At 41.4% G+C, this 17742-nt stretch overlaps 1 protein-coding gene across 1 annotated transcript in view; it reads left to right on the top strand.

Moving 5' to 3' along the window:
• LOC126298288 (contactin-4-like) overlaps positions 1-17742 on the top strand; it is a 2176233-nt gene that overhangs the window by 1276985 nt on the left and 881506 nt on the right. Inside the window, exon 3 of the mRNA XM_049989586.1 lies at positions 3672-3795. Within this exon, the coding sequence (XP_049845543.1) occupies positions 3672-3795 (124 nt within the window). The remainder of the gene's footprint in view (positions 1-3671; positions 3796-17742) is intronic.

The raw sequence follows: 17742 nt of genomic DNA, 5'->3' as shown, positions 1-17742 counted from the left end.
GTAGTTTATTTTTACTTTCTTTCGTGTTTTCCATATTGCCTTGGATTCATGGAAATTGATCTCGTATAGTGTCGTGATAACATGCTAAACACAAAAAGTGAATAAAAACAAAAATTCTCATTCATAGATGAAAGATAACTTAGATGAGTCGGAGAATTTGAAAATACCAAAGACTGACAGGGGATACAAATTTAGTATGAAGGCAGGATAGATAAACTACATAGCTGCACGCAACGTAAATACTATCAGGCAACAAGGGAAACTCAAAATTCTGACAGACGGAATGGATCACAAATTGATTCTGATAACTGGACTTCGAGAAATAAGAAACACTTATCAAGAACCTATAGAATCACAGGGATATGGAAATGACAAGAGAATAGAAGGAGCAAGGGTAATGATTCAAGGTCCACAATTCGGAAATGCATATGTGGTCAGTCTGAAAATAACTGAATCCGTAACAGAATTTAAGTCACACTCTCCCATGCTATCAGCAATAATTATAAAAGCTTAAATAAAATATACGCAATAATGAATGCCCATGTCCCAACTAATAACAGAAATAATGTGACGACAATAAACATAAATAAAAATCACACCAATATTTTGATTGGAGATTTTAATACCCAGTGAGGAACCGAAACCACATATAGAGACATAATAGGATAATGGCCAGTACAAAGAAGAACGGAGATGACATATGACTGGTGGAATATTGCGGATGACTTGACCTCAAAGTTAACATGCTTCAAGAAGAGACCAAATAAGCTTAAAACTTGGAAAAATCCAGACTGAAAAAAAGTGAATGGCAACTCGATTATATCTGTATGGATAAAAATTACCATAGACAAATATAAAACGTGAAAGTTCAAGAGGAACAGTTATGCGATCAGATCATTAGCTGATAAAAATAAATTCACCCTACTGACAAAAAAAAATCACAACCCAAAAATAAGGGAACCTACGACCATCATAAATTGATGAATAGCAAGGAATATCAAGAACAACTAAGGAATATAAAAATAGCAGGTGATATAGTGGTAATAATTTCCTAACTTCACCAACAGCTGAACAAGTAGCCCCAATAAATCCAAGCAAAAAAACGCAAATGGTGGAACAATGAATGTCATAAAAAAGTGCTAGGTAAACACCAAGCCTGGTTAGAGTATCAGAGTCATAAAGCACAAGACTCACACTTCAGACTCGCAAAACGAAGAAAGATAACTCAAAAATAATAAAGAAGGGTTAAACGCCACTACCACAAAGATTTACATGTACTTCTAATTACATATAAATATTGAGAAAACAAACTGAAGGGGTTACTACAGAATATTTAGCAAGCAACTACAAGGAAATAATCCTCCAATATACATGTCAATGGATGAAAATAATAAGTAGACCCACAGCAACAGAAAAAATACAGAAATTTTAGCAGAAACATCTATAAGTTACTAAATTGCGAAGATTCTCCAGATCTATTGAAATACCCCTATTAAAAAACTTGCAGAAAACCTAAATCCACCCACAATGCATGAAGTCTACAAAGCTCTGAAGGAACCCAAAAACTACAAAGCAAGTGTGGAAGCTATATCATTTGCAGACTGTAGGAAATATGCAGCAGAACCAGTGAAGATATCATTACCCAATGCAGAGTGAACTCTGGAACAAAAAAGAACTACCAGAACACTGGACTATAGCTACCCATATATTTCATCATCTACATACAAAAGGAGACAAATCAAATCTAGAAAACTATAGAGGATTTGGCCCTTTTGGATGTCACATATGAGGTCATGGCAAGAACTGTATATAATCGTTGTAAAGGTCGCCTTGGACTGGCACTATGAGTATATGAAGAAGGATTTCGGACCTGTAGAAGTTGCCTGGAACAGATAATCACTTTGAAAATCGAAGTCGATTGCTGAAAATGAAGACAAAAACAACAAGTCATAAGCTTTGTAGCCTTCAAAAAAGCTTATGATTGTATCTATAGATCTTTAAGAATGAAGATACTAAGTAATTTCGGACGCCGTCCCAAATTAATACAAATGATAAACTTAGCTCTAGAAAACACCAAATCCAATGTAAAATTCAGAGAAGAAATGCTTTAGTCGCTTACGATTAAAAGATGCTTAAGACAGGGAGATGATTTATCGCCATTACTTCTGAACTGTGCTCTGGAGTACGTGACGAGGGAATGGTGCGAGGAAAATCCTAAAAACATAAGATATGGATCCAAGAAAGATAAAATAAATTCAAATTTCTTGGGATTCGTAGATGACTTTGCGTTACTAGTTCATAACATTCAGGAAAAGAGAGATCAAATAACAGGCCTAGAAAATATAGAACAAAATATAGGACTACACACATCATTCGAGAAGACTGAGATAATGGTAGCAGATCTACTAGTAATCAACTGCCTAACAATAAGTAACAGCAAAGTAAAAAAAATGAAACAATTCAAATACCTATGAGAAATATACACACAACTCGGACGAGAAACCTGCATGGCAAGAAAGAACTAATAAAACGATAAAAGCTCAAAAATTAATGTGGTTTACATACAATAAAAATGCCTCTCGCTAAAAGCTAAATTGAAACACTACAAGACGGTTCTTCAACCAGGAGTGACATACGAAAGTGAAACTGTTTTCATTGTCACCCAGAAAAACAGAACTGACGAAATACTAAAAGTAGAGAGAAAAATAGCTAGAACATGCTCGGACCGTGCCAAATGAAGTGGTGCACAGATACACTGGGATCCTTTACAGGTACTATACAGAAGGTAAGAATATCATTTTGGGTCACAATATGAGAACACCAAAAAGTAAATTAGCAAAAAAATTACGAGGAAACTTTGCAACATGAAGCAACAAATCGGATGGATAAAGAGGCTATGGAAGAGCTAGAATTAACCCTAGACGATTTGCAAAACAAAGCAGAAAATATTAAAGAAATTGGAAAACATAAAAATAAGACCAAACAAAATACAGTCAAACGACATTCAGTAAAATGGGGATTTACAGATGAGAAATGACAAAAGAGATCAGTACGAATGAATAGGTACTGGGGAATTCGGAAAGAAAGCATATTGAATGAGATGACTAGAAAATGACTGACTTAAGTTGTCTAATGAGGTCGTAAAAGCAGAAGGGTAAGAAGATGAAATTTAATTACTTCCTATTTGTGGTGGAGTCAAGCCGAAGAAGTTAAAGTTGCACAGGGAGGTAATTAAAGGTTATACTTAACTAAAAGCGTTACGTGTCACTGCAGCTAGAACAAAGCGATAAAACTCAACCACAAAGAAACTATTTATTTACAGTGAAGTTATATGTCAAAAGTTATCATAAAAAGTATGGTGTGGATAAAGAAGAATTAAGTTTTTCTTTTATTGGCGGGATATTGTATTATTTCATTTCATTTACAAGTCCAAATGGCTCTGAGCACTATGAGACTTAACATCTGAGATCATCAGTCCCCTAGAACTTAGAACTACTTAAAGCTAACTAACCTAGGGACACCACACACATCCATGCCCGAGGCAGGATTCGGACCTGCGACCGTAGCGGTCGGCTGAAGCGCCTAGAACCACTCGGCCACACTGGCCGTCATTCAACTTGTACTGAAAATGCTATATGTGATTCATGAAGCATGTATTTGTCTGTTTGCAGATGTGCCAGACCCACCTGGTCGGCCTTTGATCATGGGATTCACATCAAGGACTGTCAATCTGTCTTGGGCGCCCCCACCAGACAACCACAACCTGCCGATCACACACTACCTGATTCACATGCGGTAAGTCGCCGTTACCATCGCACTGCTTGCTTTCTTTTCTATTGCTGATTATTTTCTCTTTGTTCTCGAATCACAACAGAGCAGCCCATAGCAAATTGTGAAGAATATCTGAAAAAATTGCCATATTGTTTAAGGAAACAGTAATGGTCAAAAAATAATTAAAAGCCCTGTAGACAGATGTCCGGAAGCAAATACTTGTGTCGAGAACGTTCAGTACTCAATAGCTGTGAGACTCCCCTTGTCCAACTTAATTGAGAATATCACCTCTTTTTTTGGCGGTGATAAATCGTTGATTAATTAATAACATTTAGTTACTGGTGGGTAAAGTTCAGAAAGTACGACGGACTAAGATGCAACTATTGATTTTTTATTAACTTTGCGTAGTGCAGTTATGAAATTAAGTACGATAAAATCATGCCACGAGATTCTAGCAGCAACCTGGGAGCAGAAGTCATTCATTCTAGGACGACATTCCCTACATTTGCACGAACGTTAAACATTATTCGCGCACATGGCCGAACAAATATTACGGCAATATCATATCTACACGAAATTTTCACTCTGCAGCAGAAAGTGCGCTGATATGAAACTTCTTCCAGATCAAACTATGTGCTGGACCGAGACCCGAGACATGGATCTTCACCTTTCTCGAGCATGTGGTGTACCAACTGAGCTACTCATAACCCGTTTTCACAGCTCTACTTCGCCCAGTACCTCGTCTCCTGCCTTCCAAACTTCACAGAAGTTCTCCTGCGAAACTTGCAGGACTAACACTTCCGAAAGAAAGAATATTGAGGAGACACGGCTTAGCCACAGCTTGGGGGATGCTCCCAGAAGGGTCGAGCTCAGGGCCTTTGCCTTTCTGGGGCAAGGGTTATACCAACTGAGCTATCTAAGCACGACTCGTCACTTGTCCTTGCAGCTGTGCTTCCTCCAGTACCTCGTCTCCTTCCTTTAACTCACTTGGTGCAGCAGCAGCGAAAGTCCCGAGTTCGAGTCTCAGACATTCGACTCTAGTTGCCGCACGAAGCGGACGTGCGGTATTTCCGCTTGCGAGGCGTGTGCCAGTCTCTATCTATCATGGCGAATAAATATAGGAATTCTACATTACGATTCAGCTTCTGTAAAGAATACGCAAGATCGGATGCTTTGGAAATGGAATGGTTCCTCTGTGGAAATGTTAAGATCCTGGCAACGGAACTTCTAGGAATAAACCTTTTCATAGTTAGTACCACTGCATTTGTTAAAAAGTGATTAACGACTCTGCGAGTGAGAGGATTCTGCAGACGACCAAACCCGGCATCCGCTTTTGCATTCGGACGAGAACGTCGGTGCGGTCACGGTGGAACATGTGGGTGTGGGGATCCAGACCGGATGGGTGTTGGAGCTGCCTTTTGAACTCCCGTCCGATGACGTAGTGGCCTTCCGGCCATACGGAACATACATGGGCACACGGCGGAACGATGGGCACAATTGAGGACATTCTTAACCGGGCACGTCAAGTCACTTTTGATCACAAAAGCCATGTTCCATCGTATCTGACCATTGGCTGCCGGGCGCTGCTGATTTACGATGGTCAGCCACTGACCTGTTCTGGATGTGGATAAGAAGGTAACCTCGGGCGAGTTGTTCGCAGCGACAGATTACTCAGTTGCCTTCTGTCAGGCAAGCACCGTCTCCGGCGATGGCAGTGCTACTGGTGTCTTATGCGACGGTCCTCTCTGTACCGCCTGAAGATCGGCGGTACGTGGACACGTTAGTGAGTCGGGACTGGGTGACGCACCTCATTCGATCGTTCCTCCAGCATCTGTTTAGTCTTTGGATGATCATGCGACAGGTACTGCAACAGGGATCGATTGCCTTATTGTTCCGACGAAGGTTTTTTGGCAGACAGGCGTGACTTCCTCTCATCCCCTGAAACGGAGGGGTGATCACTTAAATAGCGTTCCCCAAAAAAGCGCCGTACGACATCTGCACGGGATGTTTCCGAGTTCCCTGACGATGATGTGGCTGAACACCCGAACGACGCCTACGCATCTTCGCAACTGATTGAGGCCATTGAACAACATCGGAACTCCACCTATCGATGCCTCCATCACCGTAGGCATGTCATGCCTATCTGGAAGGCTAGAATTCGGTCGGCATAACAGACAAGCTGCTGTTTTAGTGCCAGCGGAGATTGAAGACATGTAAACCGAAGCGTCACTGGTTCCTCCTGCATCGGGTAATGGCATTAAGGAAACTCCGGACCGCGTGGAGTGTTCGCCGGTGCCCGAGGCGAAGAACTGATGCTTGATGACGGTGAAGGGAGCTGAGCGGATGGGTGCCTTCACCAGACTGATCCCGCATCGATGCCGACTAATCCATGCACACACTGCTAGGATGGGTATCAGTGCCATGCCTGCCGTAATGCAAAGATGAATACTGACGATGTACATTCACCATTCGAGAAACGTCGTCTAAAGGAGATGATTTGGGCGTATGATATAGGCATTTCATTGATGCAGAAGGATCACTTCGCTGCGCAACCGCACGTCGCTAGATACCGGACCTATGCATCTCCTGGGGATCATAATGGCGCCGGGGTAGCTGCTCACAACCGTGATGGGTTCTCCATAGATAACGTCCACTATATTCTCTCTGCCAGAGGAATGGCTTTCACGACGTTGGAAACGAGCATAATTAACATCTACGCTGTGCCGGGTACTTGAAAACGGTTTGACAGGGCCCACTTTTACGCAGAAGATATTACCTCCTCTTCCTTGGATGTCACGAACGTACCCTCCTTGGTGAGGATTTCAGTAGTGTTTTCAGCCAGAAGGATTAGTGGCGACAGCCTGACATCTACCAGCACTTTGTCATTCGCGCTCTTGCGCTTCGTGACACATGGGAGTTGCTCCACGGAAATGCCCAAATGAAATAATTTGGCTAACAGACTGGATCACATTTATACATCTATAAGCTTTGCCATTGCTGTAAAAGATGCGAAACGTTGGGCTGGCCATTGACGTTTCTCGATTACAGCGCCTACATTTGTAAGGTTCTCCCACGCTGGAAAGTGTGGAGAAGTCGAACCCTATGGAAGATCAACATTCAAAATCTCCAAGATCCCGACTGTCGGCAACAAACAGTTGTGGCATTAGAGGCATGTGAAAAGCGAATAGGATTATTTACGGCGATGCTTGATAGGTTGCTCGATGTGCCACACTGGCGATGCGACGTACATTAATCATATACAGAATGGAGATAGCAGCATAGAACTGAATTCTACTTTGCAGGACTTCGCCACTTGGATGACTGCCCACCAGGACAGACTCAGAGAGCGATGGTGCGTCCATGTCACCAGGACGTGATATTAAATGAGAGTTCCTCGGTGTGCTAGGCTGTGCAAGAATGGAAATTACGACGTCAGCACTTGGTCACGAAGCTGATCACCTGCTGGCCACTAAGGGTAACACGTCAGGCAGAAATTATCAATGCATTTGTGAAGCACTATCAAAACTCAATCGGGAGGATGATAGCCCCATCGAGGACCTCGATCCTACCGGCATACATGTCTGCTATGCCCTTATACGTGTGGATGCGGGTGCTATGATAGAAGATTTGAGCAGCGACGAAGTCTATGAAGCAATCGTCATAGGTGCTATGTACAGATCGTCAGGAATCTATGTGGATGCGGATGCTATGATAGAAGATTTGATCAGCGACGAAGTCTATGAAGCAATCGCCATGGGTGCTATGTACAGATCGTCGGGAATCTATCGGCTTTCTGCTGAATTCATTTGAGCCTTACGAGTGGAAATGGCTCCGAGATGGACAAAAATGGACAACGAACTGCTCGTACAGCCAGATATGTCGATTCTACCAGCATTTATGGAAGGTATACCGGTGCGAGTATATAACCCGTCGCTTGGGATACCGCCCCATCACTTTGCTTAACGCTGACTATTAAGATTTTCGTCCGGCTCGTGGCTCTACATCGTCGCTTTCACCTTAATAGAAACATTTCCCAAAACAAACGAGTCTGGGTGGTGCGGTGAACGTCGAAACGGCCCCTGGAGATTGCCGTGATGTGACAGCAGTGACCAAGGAGTGTTAGTTTAAAGCGGCAATTGTGGCGGTTCATTTTGATAGCGCTTTCGACAGGTTGCGCAGTGAGTACCTACACACGATGGTGGCAAATATGCGATTTCTTGTCCGCATCATTGGGGTGTATTCATGAAGAAGCACAGTCTTCGGTTCAGGTCGATGGACGGGTCGCAGAATCAGTCCCCATTCGCCGCTCGCTCCGACGGGGTTGCCGCTATCATTGTGATTTTTGCCGTAGCTCTGAAAATGCTGATTGGGCGGCTGATGAACGCACTATCAGGGGTCGAACTAAGATGTTATACTTCCAGATGTCGGGCATACGTGGATGACCTCTTGCTACTTGATCTGTGCAAGGGAGGAGGTCGCAAGAGTCCTGTTACTTCTTTTGGAGCGTGGAGCCGTGACGGGTAGTGTAGTTATGGAAAAATGGCGGCAATGCAGACGGGGTGAGGCCTTACGCTGGAAGAACTGGCACCGCTTCCATGCGTTCAACAATTTCGCGACTCGGCATCGATTTCACCCCATCCGTGTACCAATCCGCGGCGGTCAGCTGCCGCCGTATCCTGCGGCTAATGCATGGACAATCTATCGACATTTCCTGCTCTAGCTCGACCGATAGCAACGTGTCACATATCTGAACACATAAGTGGTTTCTCGGATGATCCATATTGTATAGCTGCTGCCGCGGTCTATTGTGATCGGCCGGCGTCTACAGGCGGGCCTGGGATACTTTTTGACGGTTGGCTCGCCCATAAAACTGAAGTACGAAACAGTTACCCTCTTTCCAAGAGAAGAAGGCCTCCGACTCTGGAACGTTCGCTGCAGTGTGGATGCGCTCTTCATGACTGCCATGTTCAAGCACTGACGCGGCAGGGGTGAATCTCTTACATACCACATACTGGACCTTCTTGCCCTCGAATCTTTCATTCCACTGATGGCGGTGGGTAACATTCCGCCGCCATTTATGCATGTGACTTTCTTTATCGTGGCACTTAGTTACGTCCGCGAACGCTACCGCCTTTTCCGAAGGACTTCTATGTATTTTTGTTGCGAGCTATACACCGTCACGTTTTTGAACTCAAATGCCTCAGGTTGCGGTGCCCTGCGATGTACACCGGAGATTCCTCCCATAATCGGTAGGGGCCACGCGTTACTACGTAGCCTCCGAAAAGTTCAACACCATTCAAACGGTTCACGATAGTGGGCTGTGGGACACGCTGCTCTGCTCTGCATATCACAATCTGGACGACGACGGTCACCACCTCTGTTGTGGAGCAATTGAGATTGTCTCCCGCCTAGCACGTCAAATAATAGCTAGCTATTGTCTCCGTGTACCGCCGCATGTCACTACACCTGAGTCCTTCATTCACCCAGACGTAAAGTACTTTCCTACAACAAAGTCACGGGCTGTCATTTCGATCAAAGAGCGAACGATGAAGATCTTTACGGCGATGATGACAAATCGCGTCTCTATTACCGAAATTTTCTACAAAATACTTATGACGATATACAACGATGGTCCCAGTATTGGAAAACTTTCGCGAAGTTGGGCTGTGTCAGGTGCATATGGAGCGCTCTTTTTTCGTTTATTTTCCCATTCCCGCGGATATTTTGACACCTGGACGGCGCCGACCCTCTCTGTCCTTCATATTTTCAGTTACTGGTCGGCTTTTTGAGGGGCACAGTGTTTATTTCCTCCCTATATCGCCAACGATTGTGCTGATGGTGATGGGGACGCCGTGGCCAAGCCTCTTGTGTCTCACCCCTGCCCACTCTGCCCCCACGTGCTGCTGCCACGACGGAGGGGTATCACTTGGTTCTCCTCCATTTCTCAACTATTTGTTACCCTCGTATTCATCCTCCTCGCCTATAGTGATGCGATTCCAACGCACTTTGGATAGCGGGGGCGAAACATAAATGTTTGTCTTAATAAAGTTATACTTTCCTTTTCGTTGTTTTGGTTCTCCATGGCAAAAAAATAATTAAAAAAAGAACAAAAAAGTAGCTCCGTACAGACGTCGTGAAATGTAGAGACAAAGTCCCGAGTTTGAGTTCACACATTCCCTTACTTTTTTAAACTGCATTTCGGTTGCTGTTGATGTTATCAGTCCGATGTAACCTCAAAAGTAAAAAAAAAGAATTAAAAAGTTAGTAGATTACTTACACGTGAAACGCAAAGGTCTCGAGTTCGAGTCTTGGACTAACATACAGTTTTGATTAGCCAGGAAATTTCAACAGCATATCTGATTGGTGTGGGCAGAGTGGTTTAACCACGTGTTTCCACAACTCACAGATGTTATATTTATTCTCCTGAAGATAGAGGCACAGCAATGGTAACCTCATAAAATGTAGGCTCTCTTCTTGCTGACATTCTTTGCACGTTTCTTATTGGTTGTGTTTATCTCTGCCGCGTCCCGGCATGGTTTCTGTGCACCAGTTCTTTTTCTTTAGGCTTCGCTGCTATCTGCGTGGCGCAGTGAATATGTTGACGACAATGCAAACACCACCCCACACATTTGACTCCAAATTTGTATGTCGCATTCCAGAAGAGTTTCCCCTACACCAATTTTATTTCGTTTGGCTTCGGTTTCATCAGCATGGTGCAGTCAGGACAAGATGGGTTTAGTTAGCTTCAGAGCACAAATGAGAGTGAGCAAATCTCCTTGGTTGGGATGGGTGTTCGATTACAACAGGTTGGTAATTTTCTTGGAATTTGCAGGATTTATCTGCTGAAGTAGCAAAATATTACGTTACATTAATTCAGTTCGTTTATTGTTATATCAACGCATTTGTTCATAGAGGTGACAGACCAGAACCCCTTAACAGAGTGTCTGATGTTTTCAATAGCCACTAGGAAGGGCCTTTATTATAGGCGAGTGCTTTCATTGCCACTCGGCCTGCTAACTGGTTTCAACAGTCACAAGGAAGGACATTTATCAAAGACGAATGCTTTTACTGTCACTCGGTCTGCTGAGTACCGATTCACATGGCCTAAACCGTAAGTCATGAGTCCTTTGGCTCTGAGCACTATGGGACTTAACATCCATGGTCATCAGTCCCCTAGAACTTAGAACTACTTAAACCTAACTAACCGAAGGACATCCACACAACACCCAGTCATCACGAGGCAGAGAAAATCCCTGACCCCGCCGGGAATCGAACCCGGGAAGCCGGTCGCGGGAAGTGAGAACGCTACCACACGACCACGAGCTGCGGACAGAGTACTTTGAAATAATACACTGTCAGTTAGGGGCCACTTGTCCTACACCAAAAGAGACAAGTATCAATCAGTAAGTTCTTCCTGGTATTCACTGAAATTCTTCTAACTTAATTCTTTGAGACAGAGAGAGCTAGTCTCTGTTCAGTGTTATTCCAATGAATGCTGAAAATTGTTACTTAGCTTATAGTTGCCGTGTGTCCACCAGGGTCCATCATCGTCCTTTCATAGTTGGTTTATTGCTGTGGAGCATTACTGAACTCCGGTTACTCAGATTACTCACCGAATCTCCTTCCACTTCACTACTGCCATCCCTGCTGTCAGTGCACTTTAATCTGCCCCTCACTAAGCTTTTATTTTGGTCTACAATAATTCTATGTGCACACGGCCCTCTGCGATATCTGTCGGGCATATTCTGTTTGAAGCTTTCTTCGACATGCTCGTTTGACCAGCATCGGAGAAGCAAACACTGTCCAGTAGCTTTTTAGACACGTTATCTGCCCCAGATGACCTGTTTAATTTCCCTGTGCGCGTGAAAAACCAAGCGTACTTCTTCCGTTATGATCTGACATGTAATTAAAATTATTGTCATTTTATGATCTGACATACAATTAAAATTGGCAACTTTTCTGTGATTTTGATACCTCCCCGCAAAATCACATTAATGTGCGTTATTCAAAGTGCCGTTTAAATTTTCTTTTTACATCAATTGTCCGTTCTACTATAGCTAAAAGAAAATATCTTACCGTAGTTACAAAGTCGTGGCATCCATTTGACCTTGTTCTATATCTGAAAGGAAACATTTTATTGTAATTAAAAAGTTTTTACATCCGTTTCACCTTATTCTACACTTGAAAGGAAACATCTTAAGATCTATTTGTAACTACCACTTGGTAATTTAGTTTCTCGGGTTTCTTCCATATGACCGTTTCCTCCACTGTCTCTACTACTCGTAAGGATATTGTTTATTTCAGGTGCTTGAACTACTATGGTCTTGAGAGAAATACATTGGCAGCGGATCCCATCTCTAGGTTGATCAAAAAATTTCTTGTGTAAATATTTTCAACAATTATATTTTGCAAAACATAAAGAATGTAGTAATACAAGTAATTAACTTATGGTCATATATGTGGCAGTGGAATAAATCTATACCTTCTTTTCTCGTTTTAATTCCAGTTGTTTTTTAACTATGGATTCCACTCGTTTACCCGCTGCTAGTATGTCATCTAAGTTGGTGTGATATGCTTTAAAGGCAGTTCAAGTTGTATTTCTGAGCTACTGATTTTTATTTCCACTTCGTTACGAAAATCTAAGTTCATATTCACATCTGATATTACTTCTCTCCTGTTATAGTTTGTCTGTATCACGTTGTCTGATCGTGTACATACGTATGACCCACGTCCTTCATAGTTTTTCTCAAAATTGAATATTTCTGTTTCATTTAATTTAATATCCTTTGCTGTATACGTTCTACACAAAACAGTGATGTATTCCTCTTTAAGCATTACATACAGCCACTCATTAACGCTCAAAGTTGTCCATAAGCTTCTTTCTAATGAAATCATTTTTTGGCTCAGTTACTGGGTATGTGCTTCTCTTTCACAAATTTCACCTCACAGTCCTCCTGGTTGTACAGTGAACTAAACACATGTGTTTGTTTACATATCCTTCTTTGATTGTACGTTCCTTTACAATGTAATGGATCAAGTGGTAACTTAGTGCACTGTTTCATAATGCCATCTACCAGCAAACATTCTTTATCTCGTTCTATGTAAGCGTTTTGTTCTGTACCATAACTTTACTCAATTGGAACCAGTAACATTTTGTAGAAATTAAAATCCTTGTTTTCAATTAGTTGAGTGCTAATCAAATAGCATAATATCCCATTATTTACTGATAAATCTAGATCCATAATTTTCAATAATTTATATGCATATTCTTCTACTAGAAGTAGTGGAAATTTTACTTCTCTTGATTCATTTTGAATTAGCATTTAATATTTCACAATCTGTACTGGCTTTACAATTAGAGGAGCAATTGCTCGTATTCCATACTTACTTCATTTAATAAATATGCAATTGCAAAAGTTTTTCATTGTCCGTCATGAATGCGGCAATCCTCTTGAGCCCATGGTCTGAACTACTCAGAAAATATGTAATAAAATGTTCTGACATATTCATTCCATTTTTGAGTAATTGCCCATTGGCCGCGATTGAATCTATGGTTTTATGCAAACCTAACAATGTGGCTCGGACTACAGCCTGTGGTTGTTTGGACAATTTCAGCAGCTGTTTTCATCTTGACACCATTTTACAGTTCTCCGTTTTGTCATAAGCAGCGTCTGCCTCGTCTGAGGTTCGGAATCAGATTTTACTGATTTCCACTACAAAGTTAAGAATACCTCTTTTCTTGTCTCCTTATTGGCGTTGTTAATTGCTATATGATGGATTTGGTCTCTAGCAATGGTTCTACAGTGTACGGAAGCTCGTTAACTGGCATACTACATTCTTCTGCGCTAATGTTTAGTTGCTCCCCTCCCTGTTTACATTATTCGATCATTTTTAATCCTGCGCTTCTTACAGTTTGAAATTTTTCATCTAGTGTCCTAAAATTCACGTAGGTTACCAATTTCCATATAGTACTGTTTATCTTGATCTCGGCTTTATGGTGCTAGTATGTCCCTGGTGATATCTATATAGTGTAAATCTCCAAGACACCACGCATCTTTCTGTACCTGTGATAATTAAAGGTTCACCTTCTTCCGATGGTAATCAGAAGCCTGGTTGTTGCGCTGAATGGCATCATGATGGGTCTGTAAGCGACATCCTAATCGTACATTTCTAACTTCATCTTAGTTATAAGGTTCCAATACATTAAAATTTACTTTCCAGTCTTGTCTCCTATTTCTCTTTATGACTATATTTTTGGCCTCTTTTATTTTATCTCTCGTTCTTCTTGCATCCTAGCTTTGGACTGATATACTTAATCCTCATAATCACTTCCTATCGCGGCTGTCTCCTTTTGTAATATTCTGGGTAAATTCGCTGTTCTTCTAAAAATTAATTGAAAAGAAGTATACCCTTTGCTGCTACGTGGTTTACTATCGAAAATAAAAGTGCTATAGGGCACTTGCTTGTCCCGGTTCTTATGATCATCATTTATGAAATGCCTCAAATACGCCATCAGCGTCCGATGTGTGCTTTTCAATGCTCCATTTGTCTGCAAGTGGACTGCGGTTGTCTGTATCTTCTTTTTTCTCAGTAATCTTCATACTCTTCTAAACACTTCATTCAGAAAATTTGAGCCTTGATGATTCAACACTATTGAAGGAATACCATACTTTAATACAAATTCTCGAATTAATTTACCTGCTACTATGTCTGCGTCTTGCTTCTCTATCAGAATTGCTACGGTAAACTTGCACATACCATCCAGAAAAGTGAAAATACATCTCTTGTCTTCTGCAGTTGTATTTATTGGACTGTATATGTCCGTATGACATTTGACAAACACGGTTTCTGCCATGTCCATAATAATTAATTTTATCTTGGTCTTACTTTGAGTGAATTTACTTCATTGACATTTATCGCATTGTTTAATGGTTTCCTTGATGTCCCTTTACATTTCCTTCCATGAACTATATCCATTTAGATGGTCCATGTTCCTATGAATCCCTTGATGTCCCCTAAATGAACTGTCATGTATTTCCTTCATACTTTCGGCTTTCTGTTCCTCACTTAGCTCTAACATTTCTTCCTCAAACTAAGTAATCTCGGTTATTCTTCAAACTGGCTCTCTGTTTTCGATCACCTGAGCTTATTCATCACTTTCTCACATTCTCCTTAATTCATTTGCACTGGTATTCAGTCTTCCTGGATTGTTAATCTTGTATGAACATTATTTTAATTTCAGTTTCCATTTTAATAAACGTATTGATGGTCCTTTCGCATTAAAAAAAATAAAAAAGTAAAAAAGCCACGTTAGTGGCTTGTATGCTATTACTGTATTGAATTTCTTTCTGTATGCGTGTGGTCTAAACTAAAGTTCCATAACAATTAACGTGTCTGTATGCAACTTCAGTCTGTGTTTCGTTACTCCGTCAAATATCTCGCTTAATTTCTCATTATGTTCTCTTAAAGAACTTCTGTAACAGATGATATGGTCCAAATATGTTCCATCAACTTCTGTCGATATCCGATGGCTAAATGCAATGTGGAAAAGTACTTAGATTTTCCTGTCTCATCGAGAATTACCGATTATCTCGTTTACCTTAAGATAGTTTTTCACCAACATGTATTTTAGTTTTCCTTAGGCATCGACGTTTCTGGGAGCTGACAATACTGGCGCATTACTTGGTCTTAGTCTTTCTACAATAACATCGTCCGCTAACATTTTTTCTGCATGTTCGCTTAATATATTCTTGTGGTATTCTGGTATCTGATACGGACTGACATTTACAAACTTGCCTGTGTTCTCGTACGATTTGGAAAGTCTACTTTTTACTGTCGCTGTAAATGACAATCTCTCCTCTTTTAAATGAAACACATCACAATATTCACTTCACAATTTTTTTACTTAATATTTCTCTTTCTCATTTAAATTCTCCGTACTTGAAGCGGTTCTGCCTGCTCTAGACATTTCTTGTAATCCGATGCCGGGTCCAACGTTTCTATTACCCTCCTCACTGTTGCTCCAACCTGTATGGGCTCTGTAATTAAGAACACGGAACTCCCATCAAACACTACCTCACTAGCGTTCGTCATACTAATATGCATTTACCCTGAGTATTTTGTATTCGAGCTTCTGAAACCTATACACCCTATGGAACTTCTTGTTTTGTCACCATTATATTTTGAGCCCCCCCTCCCCCCCCCCCCCCCCCCCCCGAGAACCATCTTCTTTGTTTTCAGTCAGATCCTCATGATGCTTTCTTCCCTGGGTCCTGTCGTTTCCTTTGGTTCATAGCTTTTCCTTTCTTTTACCGGTGTCGTATCGCATTGTTCCCCCTCACAGAACTCATTTAACCTATTCTCATTTTTAGTATCTCCTTTTAGTGATCCCTTTTGTATCTTACAGTTTCAATGTTTCCTTCATCCTTGCAGTACTTCCTTTTGTGGTATTGTCAATATCGAAATGTCATACCTGTTTCTGTTATTTGTCTCCAGTTATAATCAGAGAGGGCTTTCTGGTGTTGTAATAAATCTCTACCTAATAGACCACTATATGGGTCATCTGTCCCATTTTATAACACATGGAATGTATGTTTGCCTAACACCTTTACCGCTATACTTAAATTCATTTTTTTCAGTACCCATCGTATTCTCATACCTGGTGTTACTCCTTTTAACTTCCGTACATCTTGACAATTTACTGATATTTAAGAGGTTTATGAGTCCTCTTGACTATATTTATATGTGTACCTGTATTTATAAAAAAATTCGGTTTTGTAGCGAATTCCTTGCAATAAGTCATCATTATATTTTTTGCTTCGCTCCCACTACTCTCACTTTGGACCATTTAACGGTGGTTATGCACGACTGCTGTCTTTCTGTACCACCTGTTTCGTTTCCCGTCCCCTTCCCTGGAATCTTCCCGATTGTTTCTGTACTCTGTGGCGTTATATTCCCATATCTATAACATTTGGGAGTTCGAAAGTCCTTCTCCCTGTGCCCCCAACTCTGACAGTTTTCACATATAACAATCCTGTCCTGTTTCACATCAGTACGTCCTGGCTCATACCAATGATAACAATAATTTTGGAACTTCAGTGCTGCTTCTGCCATGTGTGTCAGCATTCATCTTACTCCGGTGTTGTGACGGCAGTATTTGGCTACTTGTCTCATCTTACCACATGTGTAACAGTTTACCAGTATTAACTATTTCTTATTATTATTATGCTGATATATTCCCCTTGAAGCCTGGTTCTGTTCTTTCACTGACACAATCGCTCCCTCTTCTTGTTGTGCTATTTCCGCGGCCTCGCCTAAATTCACGTTTTCACCTCGACTGCACACAATTGTCTGTATTCTGTCATTGGCTAATCCTTAAATGAAAAATGCATGGCATAGTGCATAAATTCTAGAACACCTTTCAGCTGTTCCCCATCCGTTACTCTCGCGACGGCAACAGTGTACGATTTCGATAGCTCATCTATCATATTTCCTCAAGTATCAAATGATTCAACTTGGTATTGGCTGCCTTTAAACATACGACAAGCATAAAAATCTATAGTTCTTTTATCAGCTAGTTCTCCTCTAAAATGTTTGTCACTTGAAGCTAATTATTCGTGTTTTCCCTTACTTTCAAATTTGCTCTAGCATTTCCTGTTGTATCAGACTTCACATACGAAATTATAATTTTGTATACTCGATTTTAACGACTTCAAAAGCGGCATTCATGTTCTCAATGATTTCTCTCAATTGTCTTATGCTACTATCAAATGTCTTCGAAAACAGAACTAACGCATCCGCAGCAGGTACGTTAACGCTATTGGAAGACGTCATTTTGTTAAAACCCAAGGGAACTTATTCTTAATACGTCACACTAGCTTGCCTGCTCTGCTACTTCGTTACTCCCAATCTCCCTCCGGTCTGCTGGGCTCTGCTGGTCCACCGTGTCTCGGGCTCTGCCACTCATGTAGT

This window comes from Schistocerca gregaria, chromosome X (assembly GCF_023897955.1).
Source record: "Schistocerca gregaria isolate iqSchGreg1 chromosome X, iqSchGreg1.2, whole genome shotgun sequence".
Taxonomy (NCBI): Eukaryota; Metazoa; Arthropoda; class Insecta; order Orthoptera; family Acrididae; genus Schistocerca; species Schistocerca gregaria.
This window is presented reverse-complemented; position numbering and strand designations above follow the sequence as displayed.